Source organism: Chroicocephalus ridibundus, chromosome 5 (assembly GCF_963924245.1).
Source record: "Chroicocephalus ridibundus chromosome 5, bChrRid1.1, whole genome shotgun sequence".
Lineage (NCBI taxonomy): Eukaryota > Metazoa > Chordata > Aves > Charadriiformes > Laridae > Chroicocephalus > Chroicocephalus ridibundus.
Window position 1 is genome coordinate 74,806,150 of NC_086288.1, and position 21,541 is coordinate 74,827,690.

At 40.8% G+C, this 21,541-nt stretch overlaps 2 protein-coding genes across 3 annotated transcripts; one reads left to right on the forward strand and one right to left on the reverse strand.

Annotated features, from left to right (window-relative positions):
- Positions 1-941: 941 nt before the first annotated feature.
- On the reverse strand, positions 942-21,392 carry CNOT7 (CCR4-NOT transcription complex subunit 7). 2 transcript variants are annotated; one of them, XM_063336214.1, is made up of 7 exons: positions 21,274-21,392; positions 20,374-20,578; positions 19,874-20,067; positions 16,551-16,712; positions 10,296-10,440; positions 5,321-5,431; positions 942-2,634 (listed from the first exon to the last, which is right to left on the reverse strand). In XM_063336214.1, the coding sequence occupies exons 2-7, from the start codon at positions 20,488-20,490 to the stop codon at positions 2,506-2,508; spliced, it is 858 nt and encodes a 285-aa protein (XP_063192284.1). In that variant the 5' UTR covers positions 20,491-20,578; positions 21,274-21,392; the 3' UTR covers positions 942-2,505. The 2 variants fall into 2 exon arrangements, with proteins under 2 accessions (XP_063192284.1, XP_063192286.1); XM_063336216.1 differs by lacking the exons at positions 942-2,634; positions 5,321-5,431 and adding an exon at positions 5,817-8,691.
- LOC134516719 (basic proline-rich protein-like) lies at positions 20,750-21,497 on the forward strand. The gene is made up of 2 exons (XM_063337224.1): positions 20,750-20,768; positions 20,821-21,497. The coding sequence occupies exons 1-2, from the start codon at positions 20,750-20,752 to the stop codon at positions 21,495-21,497; spliced, it is 696 nt and encodes a 231-aa protein (XP_063193294.1).
- Positions 21,498-21,541: the final 44 nt, after the last annotated feature.

A 21,541-nucleotide genomic window follows, 5' to 3' on the forward strand; every position in this document is an offset into this window, starting at 1 on the left:
TCAGAAAAGCTTTTTTTTTTTTCCAGGAAGAAAACTAAAGAGTAGAATTTCTTAAAGTCAGTACTCCATGAGAATTTGGGGCTAGGGCTTACACAAATGGCCTGGTCCTGCAGACTGCCTGCTCATTAGCAGCTGGGACACGAACAAGACACACAACCATCACGCACCTTTGGGTTTAGGTTCTTCCAAAAAGGAGTCCAAGCTCTGCCAGGTTCACAGCGGGAAGCAAAGCACAGCATGGCACATGGCACGTGGGATGCTCAGCAGCCGCTTCAAAAGCGCTTCCCAATCTGAACTGTTACTGTAGGCACACATTTAGAAGCCTCTAAAAACTTCCTTTTATCCACAACTAAAAAGTTATTTCAAAAAAACTCACCCCAAAGTTCTTCGAAGAGTCATTCCCTTCAAAAGCCACCCACAGACAGCTCTGTCAGGATGCTTTAGGCAAAGCTACAGAACTTTAAAGGAAACGCATCCAACTTTGGGGGTTCTTCATTCCACGTGAATGCAAATTTCCCACGTAAGCCCATAGTTCAAGCATGAAAAGACAGAGATTGATGCCACAGTGGGAATCCATCCTGTTCTCCTGTTAGATAGTCCCTATCTTATCAAAGCCAAAGACGACCAAAGTTAAAACAAGTCACCATCATCTAATGCATAATGTCATTAAAATTAATTACTACTGGGATTAGGATGCCTCAGCAGTAAATTGTCCTCACCACTCTTGCCACTCCAGTCAGCAGGAACGCGGTGATTGGGAACACACAAACAGAATCCTGCTCCGAAAGCGGCATCAGTCGGGGAGCAGCAAATCAGATCCTTTTCTAAGCACGTGGAAGAGAACTCTTGCGCCCAAACAAAACAGGACACAGAACTGAACTGACTCAAGACATCCCAGGAAAAATTTTGCAACAAAACCACCAGTCTGTTATGTAAGAAAACATTTCTTAGGCCTTTATTTACAAAAGCTTTAAAAACAAATACCCTCTGTTATGCAAATTACTTGTTGTTTAAAAAGGACCACCCAGTTACATCATCGTAACTCAATGAAAAAAAGGTGTTTGATTTTTTTTTTTTTTTTAAGTACAAGGTAAAACAGAATAATTTGGCAAACATTCGGAGATTTTTCTACCATTGATTCCTGTGTGGAACACGCACCCACATCCGCGCGCACAGGCACACAGTGTCCCACATTCCGTCATTTCAGGCTCGTATTTAGCTATTCAATACCAAAAATCCTTCCTGCGCAACTGCTCTGTAACACATGCTATGCAGAGTTAAGAATGAACTTTAGGGTCCTTTAAAACAATATATGTAAAATATATTGCTAAGATATACTCAAAAATAAACTAGCATTACACTCCTCAGGCAACTTTATTAGCTATAAGTTATTTATATTTTGTTGTTTTACAACAAATATCTGTAACATCTGTCTTTGTAGCAACTACAAAAAAAGATCTAATTGTCCTTCTAATTCAATTAAATAGTATTTTTTTCAGATCTTTGGGTTTTATCTTCAACTAAACTGACTTTCAAAAAATCATCAAATCAAGTACATAATAAATATGACTTCATAAAAAATATTTGAGATGTACATTATGAGAATAAAAGCTACAAAGTTAATCGAGGGAAGTGTGCCGTTACAAAACTCCTACTATTCTGCTATCCTTCAACTCTCAGCTTAATGGCAAAAGCGCTAAAGTCACAGCTGTTCTCTTCCTGAAGGGTGTAAAGCTGTTTTTTCAAGCTTCTTTTCCCCACCACAGAGCGGTTTTAAAGCAGCAGCCAACCAGCAGTCGGCGAGTGCAGGATGTGTTCGAAGACGACCAAACACCAGTAAAATAACAGCAGTTACTACGATTTCAGTAGTTTGTTTTGCTCAAACAAACGGAGGTTATGCAGCAAAATACATCACGTTCTACGGGTTAAGATGCCAAGGAAATAACAGCATGAAGCTGCTGAACTTGGCAGGTGATTGTTTTCTAGCTGAGGGCAAAAGAAAAAACCCAAACGAAACTTCAAATAAAACAGAGGATCTGAGTCAGAGATGCTCTCTAAAGTGCAAATTTGATGGTCCACAATCTTGAATAGCTAAAACGCCTGCGTACTGGAAGGAACAGACATGAATGGGGAAATTAGTTACAATCAGTGCCAGTTAATTTGGAGAAGGGAGGGGAAAGAGACAAAAATACCCAGAAGATCAATACAGGTAAGTTTACCAGACATTATGATTTAGCTTTCCCCTTCTCTCTGCCACACTGATCCTATACACGCTTCTTTACAAATGTTCTAGTTACAAGGCCAAAATGTAACCAGAAAATTTTACATATCAATATTAAGATCAAAATCTGTGATAGGAACAGTCAAGTTTAGTACATAGAAAGGCAGAAAAGGAAGTGTGCTGAGAAAGGAGGGAAAAAACGCCTTATTGTCCAAGGGCTTCAACCAGAGATAAAACCTATGTACAAGCATGTGGAGGTCAAAGAGACGGCCTTTCATTTCATGTCATGACTGTTTGTTGGCTTCTTCTTCATAGGCGTTTCCTGTGCCATTTTGTACATAAGATGACCCCGAACCAAGGCCGTATAAGTGGCCGCAATATTTAGCGTCGTCAATGTGATCTTCAAAGAACATCTGAAGAGTTAAGAGAGACACACAAATTATTGCCAAAGAAAAGGCCCAGTTTAAATAGAACTATAGAAAGGCTTTAAAACATTACTTTCTTGTTAGCGTAAGATCTCAAATCCCAAGGTGCAGAAGGCGATATAATTAACAACACACTTGATCTCAACACATTATCAAAATGTGCTCTATGACATGATTCTTTAAGGTAAATCTGTCAATGAATACAGTCAGTCTTCCTGCGCACCTTTCCTGATGAAGTGGCCAAATACAGTGTTTGGGTAATTTTGTATTATCAGTTATCATTCATTTTTCTGCAAGCGCAAAGATATTTCTCCAACTAATTTCCGTGGAATTTCTCACAACAGGCATCCACTGAGCATCCCCCACTGGTGTCCATACTCTACCTGCTCCTCAGTGTGGGGGGGTGTCATCATACTCTGTCTTGAAATGGAGGTATGTCCTGATTTATATTATAAGAGTTTAGGGGTGGGGAGAGTGTTTGAGCACAAACCCTATTCCGGAGTTTACAGAAATGCAGAAAGATGCATTTCCATCTAGGTCCTCACACGGGCTTCATTTAGAAACGAAGAGCAACATTAATTTTGTACTAAGGCTGCATTTACACCGTACAAATCTTAATTACAAAGAGCACCTTTCAGTGGAAGGCATATGAAACCCCATGATGCTCTACCTCTCAGACTTAAGGTTTCAAGGAAAAACACAAATCGCCCACAAAAAAAACAACCCAAAACAACACAGATACACAAAAATTCTTCACCGTAAAAACTTCACGGCAACAAAAACTTTACTGGACATCCCAGTGGTTGACATTTTGAAATCTAAGAAAATCTAAGGCAGCCAGGAGCAGGGTGGACGCAGTTCCCAATTTAAACGCAGAGGAGCGTGTATACCACACAGCCTGAAAACTGCTCCCTTCAAGCTTTGCTCTGAGTAGCACAGTCTGGATGGAAGGTTCTGTACTGCAGGAACTGAGGACCTCAATTAGAAGTTTTAAAGCCCCAGCAGTTCTTAAAGAAACCAACAGGTAGGAAACCCCCAAAACAGCAGCTCTGCTGTTGCAGCGTCAATATTTCTGATGGGAAGAAAAAGATCAGCAACTTTTTTGGCTGGGACTCAAAATCTCAGCAAGTTGCAACTCCTTCACAGCAATTAGTAACACAGCAGTAACACATTTACTAGTTTTGTACCTCTAAAAGCATCGTAAAATGAAGTTTTCCCCCTCAGAAATACATTGGTAAACAATGAACTTTACTGAAAAGGCTTTAAAAACGCACATTGAATACACTTCTTTGCTGACTACTGTGTCCTTATTTAGAAATGCTGTATTCGCAAAGAATCTATGAAAATACCAAAAAAAATTTCAAGCAGCTAATTTGCCATGTAACACAAACTGCATCTCATTAGAGAAACAGTCATGGGTTTGAACCTTTTCTTACCCGAAAGGCAATATCTTAGGCATGATTATCGTATTCTTCCTCTTTCCCTTTATTTGCTTTGGATTTTGTTTCATATTCAAGAGTGAAAGATTAACAATACCGGGCAGATGGCAGTGAGCAGCACTGGCCTGGGATGGTACCGGGAACACTATCCTCTCTCTGGCACCGGCAGCCCGTGTCCTGCTGGACAAGTGCAACAGCTCCAGCGGTGGCAGAACAGAGCGTTACGATGAGCGAACCAAGCTGAAATCACAGCATTTACTTCTCCCCTGCCGCCTCACCAGTATTTGTCAGAAACTCGTGGTCATTTTCACCTCTCTACAAGAGGCTGGATTACAGAATGTAGGCACCTCCACATACAGTACTAAACCTTACTAAGAGATGAGGTTTGCTATCGCCATCTGCTTTGAGGGGGTGAATGTCGCTGAACTGCTGGCAGAACGCCACGTTCGGATTCGCTGGCATTTGACCAGTGCAGCTGCTTTCCAGAAGAGGCCCCTTCAACATCTGCTTGTTCTGCTATTGTAAAATAGCCTAATATCTTCCTTTGGTACGCAGACAAGCAGCAAGCGTACATGAAGCTTGTAAGACATGATTTCCCTTGCTGCAAACCTTGAGTTAACTGACTGACGTATAATCTTTTAGGACCTGAGTTAATCAGTGCTTTACTCCGTGAGAAGGAACAAATGCATGGACATTCTCCACAGTAGCCTGAAAGTCATTATTTAATACACCTGTAGCCCATGAGTTTAGCTAGTGCAGATACTCTTTCCCCCCGTGACCCGTCACATGCAGCAGCACACAGCAGCTGGGTATTACACTAAGCAGAAGCTCCAAAAAAATTTTGGCTTGAGTACAGTCACTGAGAATGGAGTCTGGCTCCAGCAGCTCATAACTCACTGCAGCAGCCACCTAAAAAAAGAAGTGCCCTGCAAAACAGGGAAGGGGAAAAAAAAAAACAAACCAAACCCAAAACATCACAAAAAAATCCAAAAGCCAAGCACAGGCTGGAAAGAGGAAGCAATACTTGCTCATAGCAGCCATGCAGGAACTGGTAGGGCTGGTTCACGCTTCTTCTGGGGAAAATACAGGTGGTATTATTTTTGTCAAGAAAGTAGTGATCCCTGAAGCCATTCAGAGACCTCCTTAAAATCTGGCAGACTTATCAAAATCAGCAATTCCATCTGACTGTCACAGCACATTACCATCACGGAGATAAAACCAATACATCCACCTACTTCTCTCATTTTGAAAAAGGCCATTCCTGTGAGTAAAGAGTCAGATCCTGCCTGATGTTGTGGTCCTATCCTTTCCAGCTCTAACTGCTCAGCCACTTCTTGTAATCCACCCTGAAAAAGAAAACATTTTTGTTAACTGCTGAAAAAAATTAAATCAGAAAACCGAGCAGCTACGTTTGGGAAAATCTGTTACACAAGTCATACAACCTCAGGTATATTTTGACATTTGCACAGTAGCTGAAACAGTCGTTATAGTAGATAAATACACACATGGGAAATCAAACTTCCAGTATCAATAGCAACATTAGATTTCTGTGTCAGTAGGGATTAAATAAAGCAGTATCTGTGACCAACAAAACTATCACTCCTTCCTGTTCCAGCTTCTCCAGTAACAAGATGTCACTACTTAACAAAACAGTTCCTTCAAGACGCTGAAAGGACTGGCAATGCTGAAGAACAAGACCGGGTGTTCCTGTACTCCTTCTATTTGAATGGAAGTTTAAAAGGTAAAAATCTTGTTCTACAAACACAAGAATTCAAGTGCTTACAAATGAGGTGCCCATGTGCCTCCATGTGTTAAAGTATCTAGGCTTCCTTTGAAACAGACCTTTTTCTTTCCACTTACCTTTCAACAATTAAGTTGAGGGGTTTTCCACTTCCCTTCACAAAAACTGCGAGTATCCTTAAGTATCTAGAACACTACAGGGAGTCCAGGAAAATGTTACACAGCAGGCATTGAGAAACCAGGTGGTAAAGTCAAAAAAGGAAGAAAGTGCCCACTCCATCTCTACAAGACATTCTACCCCTCTTTAAACTTTGTTCCATTACCTGCCGTAAGATAGGGGGGAAAAAACACCACCACATGTAAAAAAACCCATCCTCTTTCAACTAGCTTTCTAAGATACTACAAATCCAATGGTATAGCCAGCTTTTCTGTTAGAGATGTATATTTAACAGTCACATGTGTAATGAAACCTACTTCTTAGATCATATAAACATCTCGCATACAAAAAGGGAACAATTTCAAACAGTAATTGTCTGCTTTGAACGGTGATACAAGGTTTAAAAGCACGGACTGTGAAGCTATAGACATCACTCCGAAGCTGCACATCTATCTGCTCTTAAAGGGAAAATTTCTCCAATTTTGAAGCAAATTCGCTTCCCAATAAGCAGAGTGACTAAATAGGCCTGGTTTTAGTAATGGTAATAACCACTCCATGTGGAAGCAAACCCATCAGAAGTTGGTTTGGTTTTATATAGATAATAGAGATGAGTTGAAGGAAAGATATATTATACTATAACTGCAGTCTCTTAATGCTGTGAGCTACTCTGTGAGCTACTCTGTGAGCACATAATTTTGTACACCGACTCTTTTTTTTTTTTAAAATCATTAAGCCATAAAGCTACTGAAAATAGACTAAAGCACATGCAACACGTTCTTAAAGGTCTAGAAAGATCAAAAAAAAAAAACACCAAACAAGAAACCCCCAAATCCTTAGTGCTGCCACAAGCTGTGCAAGGCAAAAACGTTGCAGAGAAGCAATGAATGCTTTTAAAAAAAGACTGCCTAGTATCCGGGTTCCCTTCCCTTGCACTCTTAACCTGTTTAAAGTACAGGAAGGGAAGCAATAAGAGGCAAAAGCATTAACAGTCAAAGTTCAAACTCACAGAGCAGTAAAAATAAAGTCTGACCTGAAAATCAGATCAAACATTATGAAAATTCCTGCGAGTCTTATGGCAACAGGTTTGGGCCCAAGTTCTTGTTTAAAAAAGTGGAAGCTTCGGTAGTAAGATTCCCAAGTAACACCTAAAACCAACACGGAAACCTAGTACCAGTAGTTTTATTCCATCTTGAGCAGCAGGAATAGATTTTACAGAAGTTTAAGATGAGAGTAAATCTATGCACTGTACAGTTAAGCACTGAAGCTAGCTTCTTTTCTTTCTGTGCTCGGATACAGCATTTGAAGAGTACAGACACGCTCAGTTATTTAACTTACGCTCTCAAAAGCGTTCTGAGGGTTGGTGTGTAGGAGGAAAAAGTGCATTTCAGACACAAGCATGTTCTCTGCTTTCATAATTCCAATAACGAGCCGTTAGTGAACAACAGCAGGGAAGCCCGCACCCTTTCAGGGCACAATTTTCTGCTCCTAAACCCTCTGCTTCCTCAAGCTGCGAATTAGCAGTGCCTCATCCTCAGGTTCTGCTGGCTGCAGGACCACCTACTCTAGCTTCAAACAACTTTGAAGAAAAAACACTCAAGAATAAAAATCAGTAATATTTACACAGCAGCTGCAAGCTCTGGAATGTAGGCTTAGTAATTCAAAATTTACAGTAGCAGCAGCCTATAGAAGAATGCTTTGAAAATAGCGCTTTTAATGGTATATTTCTATTTGTAAATATGTTACACACCACTTCTGTGTGGCACTTCATGGTCTATAACTGCAATAATTACAGAATAAAACCTGGTTGTCTCTGAAAATTAATAGTCTACTAAGATTCTGTTTCAGGCAAGATTTTGGCACCCCAGAGAAGAACATTTAACTCTTGGGGGAGAAGGAGGAATTCTTTCAAGTTTTCAGAGCACTGGTCTTTCAAGAAAGAGGCCACAGAACGATTTACACAATCACACGACCGCAGTCAACAGCAAAACCAGTTCAAACTCTCAAGTTTCACAGCACTGGTACCAGAGTCCATTGTTCTGTACGACCCTCCATATTAAAAGCAAGTCTCCAATAAGGTCTATAAATCTACATTACTGAGAATTGCTGTTACTGTCAAAAGGTCTGTAATTGTCTACATAGAAAGATTTTTAGAAAACAAGCAAGAGTTTAACCTACACTATGTTAATATCTCAAGTTAACTCCCAATGTGCATGCCAGTAAAGTACACCCAAACCCATCTGAGTTAGGGCAACATACTGTAAATTCACAGACTACTTAATTCCACAAGAAGAGTATCAAACAGCTCCCCAGTCCGCAAGCATCTCTCTTGTCTCATAGCCAGAAATTCTTTTCTGGGTACAAGGGGACAGGGAGTGGGGGACCTACAGCAAGTCAGTGACTTTCATATGAAAAATAACTCGGACAAGTCAATAAAGGACAACTGCACAGCAGTTCGATTCACTGCAATTTAATAGCGGTTGGAAGTGACAGACATTAGGTGACAGCGCATGCATTTTTAGAGTCACAACACTGAATGTTTAGCAACTTGTTTCAGACAGCTGCTCTCAGCACAGTCCAAGTCCACCATCCCTTCATGGCTGGTAAATCTGGAGGGGCAGGGCAGTCTACATCCCTTCCCCTCCTCTGATCACCAGCCCGCAGGTTAGGTGACAGGAACAAGACTTCCTGCAGGAAAGCTGACCTACAGCTCTGAAAAAAAAATAAAAATAAGTCACCCTTGTTCTCAAGGTTTGCTTAAATAAGACCTGTGAAGGTTTTTCTTGTCTTCCAAAAAAAAAAAAAAAATTACTCTCTCTAAACAGTGCAGGTTACACACAACTACATCTTAACAAAACGACAGGAGGTACAATCCCCTCCTCCCCAAACCCACTGGGAATGTCACTTCTGGAATGGTGACACGGAAAGTCATTCTGTCACCTTCCCTACATCACTAAAGTTGGGTTACGCATTCCGTTCTCGGTGAGTGTGTCACCACCACTAAGACACCAGATGCTTTACTTTGCTTCACCAGGAGTGAGAAAGGGAGGGTTTGGGTTTTTTTGAGGTTCCCCCTTGTTCCTCCTTTAAGACTCCTGAAGTTTCTGAACACCATTTTCGGTTCTGGCCTCTGTGGAGAAAGACTATTTCTAAGCTGTTTGCTAATACTCAGTTATTTGCCCAGCCGATCGTACCAATAGTAACTCTAGATGAACACAAGTAGGTATACTTTTCATACTAACAGGAAGGGAGATCTCCATTTTCAACATTAATTTCATTAGCAAAACGATTTTCACACCTTCCTTCCCACACAAGCATGCTACTACTTAGAAGTGACACACTATTTGTTTATCTCAGAAAGAATCGGAGGACTGTAAACCCCACGCGGGTCACTAGTTGAGCACGACGAAGCAGCAAGCCATTCCTTAGTCAGGATTTGGTTGTATTACAGTCAGCGTTCTCCTTTTCCTGCAGGTTCTCATTAAGAAAGCCTAGAGACTGGAGTCACTTCCCTTAAAAGCAGCAAGCCATTAATTGCCTCAGATGAGCGATGCACCTCATTCCAGCAGCAGTCCAGACTCTTACAGGTCTTTGGCAAGTAAAGCTGTTAAGCGTCCCTGCAGCATCTTTCTTTCACTTGCTGTCTTCCCCTTCACATACTTAGTTCCAGTTTCCATCCATTCTCCAGTCCAATTAAGTATCCAAATTTTATGCCTGACAGAGTAAGCCAATCAGTAACCCCGCTGGCCTGATATGAGGGATTAGTTTCTAGTACTGCATTTTTTTTCCTAGAAGTCACATGTTGTCCCTGAACATACGCTGTTTATCTTTCTTTACGGAGCCATCTGAAACGTTCTTCGCTCCATTCCTCTTCCCGAGACACTTCCACAGCATCAGCGGTGCAATTACCTTTGCCAAGACGACTGCAGTCCTTTAGCGGACTGCGCAACGAGGAAATAAAGAGTATACGAAACCCATCAATTCTTATGGCTCAAGAAGTGAAGAATCAATTCCAAACATGGGTTTATCATCTGTCAATAAAGACTGGGTGCTATAAATACAGTATCAACATACTATTTTTAACTGGTAAGCAGTTATAAAAAAAAATGATAAAAAAAAAAATCAATGTGTGCTCCTGCCTGCCTCTATTAATAGCCTTTAACATTAAATACATGAAGTGTGAGACAACAAGGCTGTTTAATGGGTATTATCAAAGCAAAACCAGAAAATAAAAATACAGAAAATAAGTACTTTTAGGAGAAAGTACTCTCTCTCCAAAAGCAAAATTTGTTCTGAGCCATTAACAGATTACTCACCTTCAGATTTTTGCAACTCTTCATGAGATATTTTACATCGTAGATGACGGGGAAAAACAATCGCAGTATCTCAAAAAAGTCCAGCTCTTCTTCAGGTAAATTAGAGTTTGTCAGAATTTTGATTAGATAGCCAAAGTCATAGCCACTGCAAATTAATATCAAAAAACAATATAAGCAAATAACATAGAAACATCCTTCTCGCTTCCAACATCAAGACTCTATTACCCATCAACAGGACGCTTTGCTTAATTTCAATGCAACTGAAATTGACTCTTACAACAGACTAAGCCTTGGTGTCAATGGCCCCATGGCAGCTTTCACTAAAACATTTTCATTTACTCTCACTAATGCCAAGAAGGAAAACCAGATCTACCTAGAGGAGCTTCTCCAAATCCTGAAACAACATGCTGCTGGGGCTCCATCCGATAACAAGAACTTAAACCAGAAAGACTCCTAGCTGGTTCCTTTCACACAGGCTGGAGCTTCTCACCACAAACTGAATGAGAGACACACTTCTACAGTTCTTGAAATCCAAAGGATTCCCGAGTTTCCAGAGCCAATGTATGTTTATGGCTGGAGGTGAGTTTCACGCTCAGCACTGACAAAGAACAGATTTTCTTTCGACTTTCCCAATGAAATCAGCACACAGTTAGACAACTGAAAAAATTAGTATTTTGTACACTTTTACTGCTTTCAGAGGCAGGGACAGAGTAAGTTAGAAAGTGGTTTATGTGTACATATAAGTCAGCAGGAGGCAGCAACGTAACTGAGCAGTACGGGTTTGGTAGAAGAAGCTGAGGTATTATATATAATGTGTGTGTGGCGGAAAGAAGAGTTTGGGAAGACTTCCTTCTCAGTATCTTGGCTGAAGAAAGAGGACGTAGGAATGAGGTGTGGAAGTTAAAAGGGAAATCATGTACTTTTATAAAGTGTTATGAGAGGAAACAGAGGGTTTAAATCATAGGAGAGAGAGATGACAGGTATTAAGCAGGACTAAACACAACAACAAAAAGCAGTGATAACTAGTTATCCTTTTCCCTGGGAAAATCCGTCATGGTTTCAGCTTGGCTGGCCTCTAATCAAACGACAAAGGCAGAGATTACAAGTCAGATTATTCAGGATCTGATCATGAATCAGATCCGTTCTGATCCCTTGTACTTGCAGGATTGCTCGTGTACATATACACTGAACAAAACGGGGGAGCAATACGGTATCTTGTTACTAGGTTTGCATTGAACCAAATCAGTTCCTAGATTTTACTGACATGCAATTTTAAAAATGTCTGTACTAACAGAGAAGATGAAAACACACAGCAGGGCCGCCTCTACTGGAGACTGCATCAGTTTCGATGCTTAAGGAACCTTAGTGTATAGCTGAGAGACAATTCAAGTGAATGGTTGGCCACCACAGACTCCATATTCCCGGTTTAAGACTTGATGTTCATTCTTGGTTACATGAGGATCATATTCAAAACCAAAAATTTTGCAACTTGGTAAATCTTGACTGAGATGTTTAACTGTGAGATGAGCAATACAGAAGAGGAATCAGTTAAGAGCGCAGTACTGCCGATCCTGCAGATATTTAGCACCCACAGAGACTGGTGAATTCTGACGCAGGCTCAAGGCTTTAGCTTGCATACTCAATGTAAAGAGGATTCCTTTTTGTACACGATGGGATTCTCTGCATCATCTTTATCTTATTGTTATTATTTATCTTATTATTATTGTTTGCTAAAAGTCCATTAATACAAAATACACAGAAGGTACGGAATATTGCAGCTCTCCCATGGGGGTTTTCCAGCGCTCTAAACAGGAATTTCGTGTTGAATGAATCCTGCGCTGCATCTGGTGCTTTGAAGCTGTGCTGGCAGCACTCCAATCTCTGCAGCGGCAGCCACTGGCCAAGGAGCAAAGGAGCCAAAGATAAAGAAGGATTTCAGCAGTCTTACAAAGTAAAAACCTGCAGTATACTTGGCAAAACTAGCTTAGAAGCTTAATTTTATTAGATCACCTATGGGGGGGGCAGAAGCGGTGGGGAAGTCTGTATCAGCATGAAGATACAAAAAAGACTGTTCAGGATTAAGGAGATTTACTCCTCTAGAGGTCAGAGACCTTACGAACTCATTGAATTCCTGATATCTGTCATCCCTCTGGCTCAAATGTAACATTTGTATTAAAACTTCTAAAGTGAAGAAAACAGCATTTGTGCTCCTCTTCAAAAAAGAGAAGCACAAGTGTTTTTTGTTCTTCCAACAGAAAAAATTATGTACATGACTGAATTACTAGAAAACAGATGCTCTCAAACACTTCCAGTTTTTATTAAGAAGGAAGTACTGTAAGAGAAGTCAAGATTCGTTTGCTGTTTGTATTGAGAGGAAGCAGGCTATCATAAGTCTACAATTTTCATGAAGAATTTTATTATAAAATTATAAAATACATATATATATGTATTTTTCCACTGGAGATTGTAGCGTATTCTTTCATTCTAGGATCCTCATGCAGAACAAGGGAAGAGGATATCTGAACAGTAGATTCAACAGGCACAATTACCCTTCCATTGCATGACAGCACTCGGTCAGATAGCTGTTCTTGGATCCTAAGCATGAGTTGGTTTCAGTCACCTCAACCAAATGAGGTCTCACATTCCTTAAGTTCCAGCTGCTTGCACTTAGTCCCACTGTGCTCACAACAATCATCACAAACCACACTTTACTAATCACAATGCAGTATCAAGGCATTTACATCATCTTCTTAGTATACTTTTGGGGGCTAATATGCTCCAGTCATAGAAGCTCACACAGACATAAGAACCGTCACTCCAATTCAGGACTAAGATATATCTAGCTCAAAAATTTTTGAGTGTCCACTGCTGAACGCTAACAGAAGGGTAAGGAAGTCCACAGTGAGCAATTATGTAATTACATGCTCATTAAAGTTTTCTTCTAATCCTCTAACAGGCAATTAGTGGTTGGTTTATATCCTGAAGCACACAGGCTTCCTTTCCCTTAAAAAGCTCTCACCATTTCTAATATAGTCACCTAAATTTACTAAGCACAGCTAGCCACAATCCCTGGAGCTATAGAGCAACATAAGCACTCTAACAACCACTTTCCCCCCCCAAACCCCTCTCCTTTTTTCACTGATCATGGACAGCTGTAGATAACGAGACCATGGAAAAGATCAAACGTGCCCGTATTTCTCTCCCTTACTATCCAGAAAGAATTCAGATAGCCAATTAACAATGAAGTCTACTCAAGCACCAGCAGTCTCTGAAATAAATCAAAACCTGACAGAGCTGAGAAAGCTTTACTTCATTTTCTACCTGGCCAATAGAAATGAACGAACAGATTAAAGTTTTACTAATATCAGTTAGACACAAATGATTACTGAAATACAATAGCTTGGAACTTTCCAGCTTCCCCAAAACATCTGGGTGAAGAGGCATGTTTGCACAGAGCCTCCAAAGGCAGACTGAGGAGGGTGCACGCAGGTGGACACTCAAAGCTTCAGCAGATCAGTCAGCCGAACATCCACAAAAAAAAAAACCCCAGTGTTTCAGCTGTTCTGTTTTATAACTTGTTAGACTGCCAAGCACTCACAGCTCTCTTGGCTGTGACAAGAATCAGAAATTCAGGGCTTTCCCCCCCTCTCCTCTCTCATCGACTCAAATACATTTTAACACACACACAAAAGATTTGAAGCCGTGCTATACAAGAATCGGTGGCAGTGCAAATGTTTCTTTGCTCACGCCTGGCAGAACTGCAGGTCCACACGGATTTGCCAATAGGTCAGGATGCCAAGGCAGCTATGTCAAATGCAAGAGGTAAAAAGCACACAAAGAGAACTATCTTAAGTTAAGAGCTTAGACATAAACTACATAGGAGTTCAAGGAAATCAAAGACTGGAAACGAAACAAAGCCAAAACATAATCTCACACCCTGAGAAAGGAGTAATTCCCCTCTGCCCGCTTCCTAAAGAATCATAAATTTTGAGGGTTAGTAGTAATTAAAGCATTTTAAGGCAACAGAAGCAACTAGCACAGTCAGCAACTATCAAGCACAGCTTTTTCAGTAGTCAAAGAACTACTCCATGGAAAGCCTACAAGAAACAAGTTTTCAGCTGAGCCGTCCTGCTGTTTAGGTTTCCACTGGCAGAACATAATCACAATCAACCAAAGACATATTTAGAAACAGCTGTTTGCTATTCTTTGTGGTATACTTTATGTGACCCATGTGCATTTATAGCTTTGTGCAATCTTAGCTTCCTCCGAACTCAACCCACTACTCTAGGGTTTTGTGCTCAAGACAATAGCAACACGCTCTGTCAAGCACAAAAGCGCTTAAAAACTCTCCAACTCCAAGCAGAGTTGTGGATGATCAGAGTTTAACAAACATTTGCTGGAATAGCTGCCTTAAGAGGATTTCTAAAGACATTTTCAGTGAAGTCCACAACAGAAACTCATTTTAACACAGATGAAACTGGACTTCAATAAAGCCATTCCAAAAACCCTTCATAAGCCGCACTAGGAAAAATGGCATTATTGCACAGTTTGCACTACACATCAACGAGCATATTAGTCAGGAATCACTCGGAATCACTCACGATCAATATAATTATGCTTTAAAAAGAAACCATAGGGTAGAAATGGCTCAGGTATACTTTTGCTAGGCCAGCTTACACCAGTTATTAGGTGATACTGGAAAAACACCGTTTTGCAGCTGCTTCTACTGTTGATGTACCAGTTACATGCGTAACACGCCTCCCCTCCTCTTCTCCTGAACCATCCGAGTTATTTTACTGCAGTCAAGTGTAAATCAAATATCCACATATGAGCCCACAATAATGGGTTTAGGAAGCTGAAATAAACTTAATTCACTAATTCAGCCTTTGTAGTTATCTTAACACAATTCACGGCATTCTTGCTCCAGGATTTTTCCCCAAGGTGCTACCCTAGTAGCAAGATAGCAAGAGTAAGATTATTTTGGAGTCATATTGTGAGTTGAGACAGCTGTAAGTGGAAGATGGAGGCAGATTAGGTGACAAGCGTACTCAAAGAGGATCCTCCTTTTTTTTTTTTTTTTCCTCATTGTTAACTGTCTTTTCTTTTTCCCCGCCCTCCTTTTGGAAAGTCAGTCTAACACTTACCTTCTACAAAGCAAGTCAAAACAATGAATTCTGCAACAGGCTGTTATATGCACCTTTCTACTACTGTTTTATATTCCTTGCTGAAGCAATACTTATTTTTCAGTTGGTTCAACTGGTTAGTAACGTAAATACTTCTCTAATTCCACGTGACCCTCTCTCCTCCAACCTCCCCTCCAAGATTTAATACTAAAGGGTGAAGAATTTGGGTTTTTTCCTAATTTCGTCATCTATGTATTACCACCCACCAATGTAGCATGTGGGATAAGCAAGAATAAGGCTGTAAGGAAACTACTAGTCTCAGCTACAACATTTGCTCTGCCTTTGTTCACTTGCTTAGCAGCCAGCACTTAAGATGTCAACTTGAGGGCATTACGCAGCAATAAGCCTTTGAAGACACTGTTGCTTCCCAAAAGTGCAAATTATCTCTGGCACGTAGTCGACTATACGATGACTGTTGCATAAGTTTTAAAGTGTTAAGTCTCATTAACACCCAAAGATCTTTTGTATTTTGACAGATTCATAGAGATTTAGCATTTGCATTTCTATTTCTACTCAGAAGACAAGTTCCTGTACAGAAATAAACAGTAAAATACATTCATTTCTGCAGCTAGAATTAAGGCTTATCAGGGCTCTCCTTCCAAGCTGAGTAATTTTCAGCCTCCCAGATTACCAGGAGATTTCAAACAAATTTGAAAGTTCTTTATAAAACTCTTCCCTGATAATTCTGCAGTCTCTCCCATGAGAAACATTTGCTCAAGAATTGCTTAGGAATAGTTTGCTTTTAGCATTGTTACCACTTGCATGTGTGATATTAAAAGATACAATGCCACCTGCTGGCTTAGGAGTTTCATGTTTTTCTGGTTTACGGTTTTCTCATTAAAGCGTAAACACCAAAAATAAAACACCAGTACCACCCTGTACGCTCTATTCTTCTAACACAAAATGGTGCTACAGGTATTACGGCAGAAATAGTTTTCTAACTCCTACCAACCAAGATATGTGCTATATACACCTCCAGATGTACACCACTTAACACACGTGATGTGAAATCCAAGCTCTAGAATTCGATAATCAATACTGGAAACCCAAATACCTAACATGCAGAATTTACCTGTGAAAGGAAAGCCACTTGACTCCTTCACACAGTACAACTCCTGATGTCATAAGCAGTTCTGCAAAGTACTGTGTCTCAATTCCTTCTTCCTCATGCTTTTTAAACTGGATACCAGATGTCGTCAACAGTTCGATAGAGTCCTGGGCATACATATCTTCTCTAAAAACAGAGAGGGGAAAAGTAAATTTCCAAAGTCCACAAACCTCAGTGATTGTAAACCTGCTAACATTTCTATTTTGCTATCCGTTCCACAGACTTCACTAGCATAGAGCAGGAGTATCTTGACTGTGTTCTGTGTTCATTACAAAACCAGTCATTTCTCATAGCTTTTGTTACCTTTCGTTAGCATTTTGCCATTCCCACCACCTCCATTCTTGCCTCCCCAGGAAAAAAACTAGTTCCTGCTCTTCTTCCCGTTACCTAGAACTCCCCTTTTGCAAATCTACAGAGGAAAGTGAACATGTGAATACAGATATTTTCCCAAATAAGATCCATTATTTGAACTGCGACAAATTCAATATAACAGTTGAAGCACTAACATGCTACATTATAGAACTAGGAACAGTACACTCCAGATCCCAGTGCCGTATTAGTTCTGCGGATAACGTTTCCCACACATTCCTTATGATTTAAGCTTAAGTAAATGTTTAGACACATGCTCATCAAAACTTCATTCTTGCTACAACTGGAAATTGAGTACTTGCTCCATCTAGTTGATCCTTAATATTCAGGTAGCCTAACGTTGTCGTTCTAAACAACCAACTTCAACTTTAATCGCCATATTTTGGACTAAAATTTAACAGGATAGACAAAAATTCCTCTATGCCTTGTTTGATCACCTCTTATCCCTGTATTTATTCCTTTTACCACTGCCATTTTTGTAACGTCTTAAGGATTTTGCGATGAAATGGATGGTTTGTTGTGGGTTTCTTCTTTTCCTAAAATCTAATCTATAGCATCATAACAAAGACATAGGAGGTTAACTGGGGGAAAAAAAAAGCCAACATGGCTCTACTTAGAAGATGATAACTCATACTACTGTCCACTACATACTATTCTACAAAGTCTCTTCAGTCTTCAATTTTAATAAAAAAAGAAACAAAACACAAAAAAATAAAACAACCAATATATCAAACTTGACTACTAGATTCAGTTGTAGACTTATATTCCTTATTCCTAACAGCAAGTCATCATTCATCAGAACATAGAGATACACTCTCAAGATGTGTTGTATCTTTTTTCCTCCCTCCCACACAGCTGCTCATTAGTTCTCCAGCTTTAAGGCATCAGCTTCCCAACACCTGTCCATCTCCATAACACATTAAAGAACCTATCCAAAACAAACATGCGTGTTTTACAAAAAGAAGTTTTAATTCCAGTTTGTTGCTCTGCGCTAATCAGGTGGATAGTTAGCGTAGACAAATATTCATGCTCTTTAAAAGCACACTATAACAAGACCTGGCTGGAACCACACACAAAAAAATTACCCTCTAGGAACAGCCAACAGCTGTTTTGCTTTAGGAGCAGAACACTTGGCACAGTGCCACGTCCCAAAAGGAAGTTTAGCATCAGACAAAAATAAGTATTTTCTCCACCTATGTAAAAAAAAAATAATATTGGTGTTTCATGCAGCACTTACCTAGCTTACCTTTTTTGCATAAAATCCTCCCAGTGAACTAGTAACAAGTTAGTTAGGTGGCTACCCACACCTTGCCTTACCAAGCTGTCTTATCTATGCTGCATCTGGCACAAATGGATGGAAAACTACTTTTGTTTTCAGTTGCTTGGCGTGATTCTATGATATAGACCTTTGAAGCTCAGAAAATAAATAAAACATAACACAGGCTCTTCTCCCCAGATCACAGTTTGGAAGTTATTCATAACTTCCTCCTCTTTCTCCTATAGTATAGGAGTATATGGTAATAGCTGGATTAGTATATTCCTCTATTAAGACAATAGATAACTTCCACCCAGCATTTATACGGCCAGGTAAGTTTAGAGATACCAAAATATCAAATCTGCACTTGCTTTTCTTTCAAGGTGTGCTTCAAACAGAACTAAAAAGAGCATGTCATTCCTCAGACCAAACTGATCTGTGACAAGCCACAGCACTGCTTGTTTAGAGAAGCAGAAAGATCAAGAAAAAGAGCAGCAGCTTTTTTCCTTTGTAAGAACCCCAATTACTTTGAAAACAAGTCTTTTTATCTGCAGAAAAAAAGGTTTGTTCTCTAAACCTGTGTAGGCTGCAGTTTTAACTCCCGTCTATCAAGCTGTCCAGTGATCAACTTGTAACACAACTGCCAAAAAACCCCAAGCCTTTGACACATTTCAGTTTGAGAAGCATTTGCACTGATCCTCAACCCATGACAACCTATCAGCCCAATAATGTTTACTTCAGGGGAAAAAAAAAATAAAAATCAAGATACTAGTAACCTTGTCAACTACCTGCTAAAAACATGATTAGAACTCCACAGGAGTGTCTCATCCTACTGGAAAACTTATAAGTTTATACTTAAAGGTTTATCACTGATAAAAATTACATTCTGAAATAAAGTTCACAATACTATTCCAACAGATAGTAAAAAAAAAAGTCAGCTTGCTTTTTAACCAACACTTCACACAAAATAATCCAGAACAAAAATCTCCACAGCAGTTGTGCTATAGAATCAATAAACCCTTTCAACCTATTATAGAAGAAAATTAAAATACAGTAGCTTAACAGAGTAAGTTGCTTTGAAAACACAAGAAAAGCTACTGGAGTATTAAATTGACAGCATTTTACCTAGAATATTAGCTAGAACTTGTTGTGAGCCTTTTAGCAAGAATAACATTATTTTAAGAGGACAGAGCACGCTTGCTTTAGAACTGGCTGATAACATTTGTCACGCTTCTTTTTTAAGTCACTTTGGCAACTTTACATTTTTTTCTCCATGTCAGTATTTTCCATTTAAAAACATGCAAAGAAACAACATGTGACTACTTTTACAACTAGTAAGAGTTAAACTAAGTTAAGGCAGAAGCACTCTGAAATGCTAAATATGAAAACGCAGAGCTAACACTTGCGCTGAGTATAAATGCCTCTTTTTAAAACATCTGTTGAAATGGCTTAGTATTTTCGACCAAATTACCAACAGTAAGACAGACTGCACAGAAACAAGGGAAGAAAGCACGTGTCTGGCTGACAAAAGTTTTCCTCACATCAAGTGTCTATGGTATTCCAATCATATAGATAAAAAGAGTTGCTATGGCTTTCACAACCTATTATACATTTTCAGTAAGTCAGAAACATACATTCAACAGCACAGACATTTAACACTTACGTTAAATTAAATTTAAAATTAAATTGCCAAGTCGAAGTTCCTGGAGGGTATTCGCCTTGCTCATTCATAAACGTCAGTCCTAGTTGAATTATTTTTAGCAAGTCTACATTGCAGCGTAATAATTGGTACTGATAGTCTGCGTTGCTTCTGAATTCTCCAATAGGCCTTGCAACTACTCCCGGAAACTCTGTATCCTGTAAGAACAGAATTAAAACATCAACAAAAGACATCCATAAAAATTTGCATTGCTCATTTTTAATAAAACATATTTCAAGTGTCTAACAGTTTCAGAGCTGAAGAGTACTGTGTGTAAATTTAGCTTTTGAAAAGGTAATAGATTAGGATCCTAACGTTCATACAGCATTAATTCAACATTAAGAATCCATTACTGTTTCAACGAAAACGGATGAAAATTTTTACAGCTTTAATTTACTAACATGAAATGAAGACATCAGGCTTTTTGCAGTAATCTGCTAGATAAACATCAAGTGCCCACTCACCATAGCTACATAGTTATACTTCCGTATAACTTGACGGATTTTCTTCATCTCTTCATCCAAGTTACAAGCCCAAACTTCACAGATTCTTTGGCTATGGTCTACGGTAGCTGCTGGCATAGTGGGGGGCTTTAGTGACCAGACATCAAAAGTTGCACTTGACTGAGGATCAGTTTCATAAAGAGGACTTTATTTATTTTTTTTTAACCTAAGAGACAAAGAAAAGAAAGGATCAAAGTGTTAAGGTTTTGTTTTTTATTTATCTGAAAAAAAAAAAAAAACAAACCCCAAAATGCTTGAATGCCAGGATCAAGCTTTATTCTTCAGAATTTCCTAAGAGCAGCCCAACACGGCCTCCAAAAACATATGAATTTCAGCTATGGAAGTTCAGATTATCTGTAACTAAACCCTACGATTTTATTAATTACTGACTTTATTTCTTGCACAAAGCCAAGCACACCGGCAAGAGGCACCAGCTGAACAGCCAACAGAGACACCTGAGCCCACGAGCCTTATTCCCCACCGGGTTAGAAGAGCGCGTTCCCGCGGAGCGGCCCCACGGCTGCCTGCAGCCCCAGACCAAGCAGGCGAGGCGACCCGGGGACGCGGCAGCGGGCAGACAGCCGCCCAGGCAGGCGGCCTCCCCGGGCCGGACACCTTCTTCCCGCCCGCACGGCCCGCGCTACGCCGGCCAGCGGCGTGAGCGGTCACCGAGACGCGGACCCGCAGCCCGGGCCGGCCCACGAGGCCCGAAGCGCTCCGAGGAGCCCGCCAAAACACCGCCCGCCCCCGACGGGCCCTCACGGCCGCCGGTAAGGCCGCGGGGCCTCGGCAAGACGGAGGGGAGGGGGGCACCGGGCCGCCCTCGGCTCTCTCTCCCCACCCCCGCGGCCCCTCACTCACGCTGCGGGCCGGGCCAGGCCGGGCCGCGGCGGGTCTGGCGAGGCCCCGCGGCGGCCCCCGACGCCCCTCGGAGCCGCCCGTCGCCGCGCAAAACGCCGGAAGCGCAACCCCCGCCGCACAAAGCCATTACATCATCGCGCCGCGACGGCGCCTTGCCCCTCGCCCCCCCCCCACCTGCGCCAATCACCTCCTTCCCCCGCGACGTCACGCGCGCGCCGCGGTGACGCAGCCGCCGGGAGGTGGGGAAGGCGGCGGGGCGGGAGGAGGC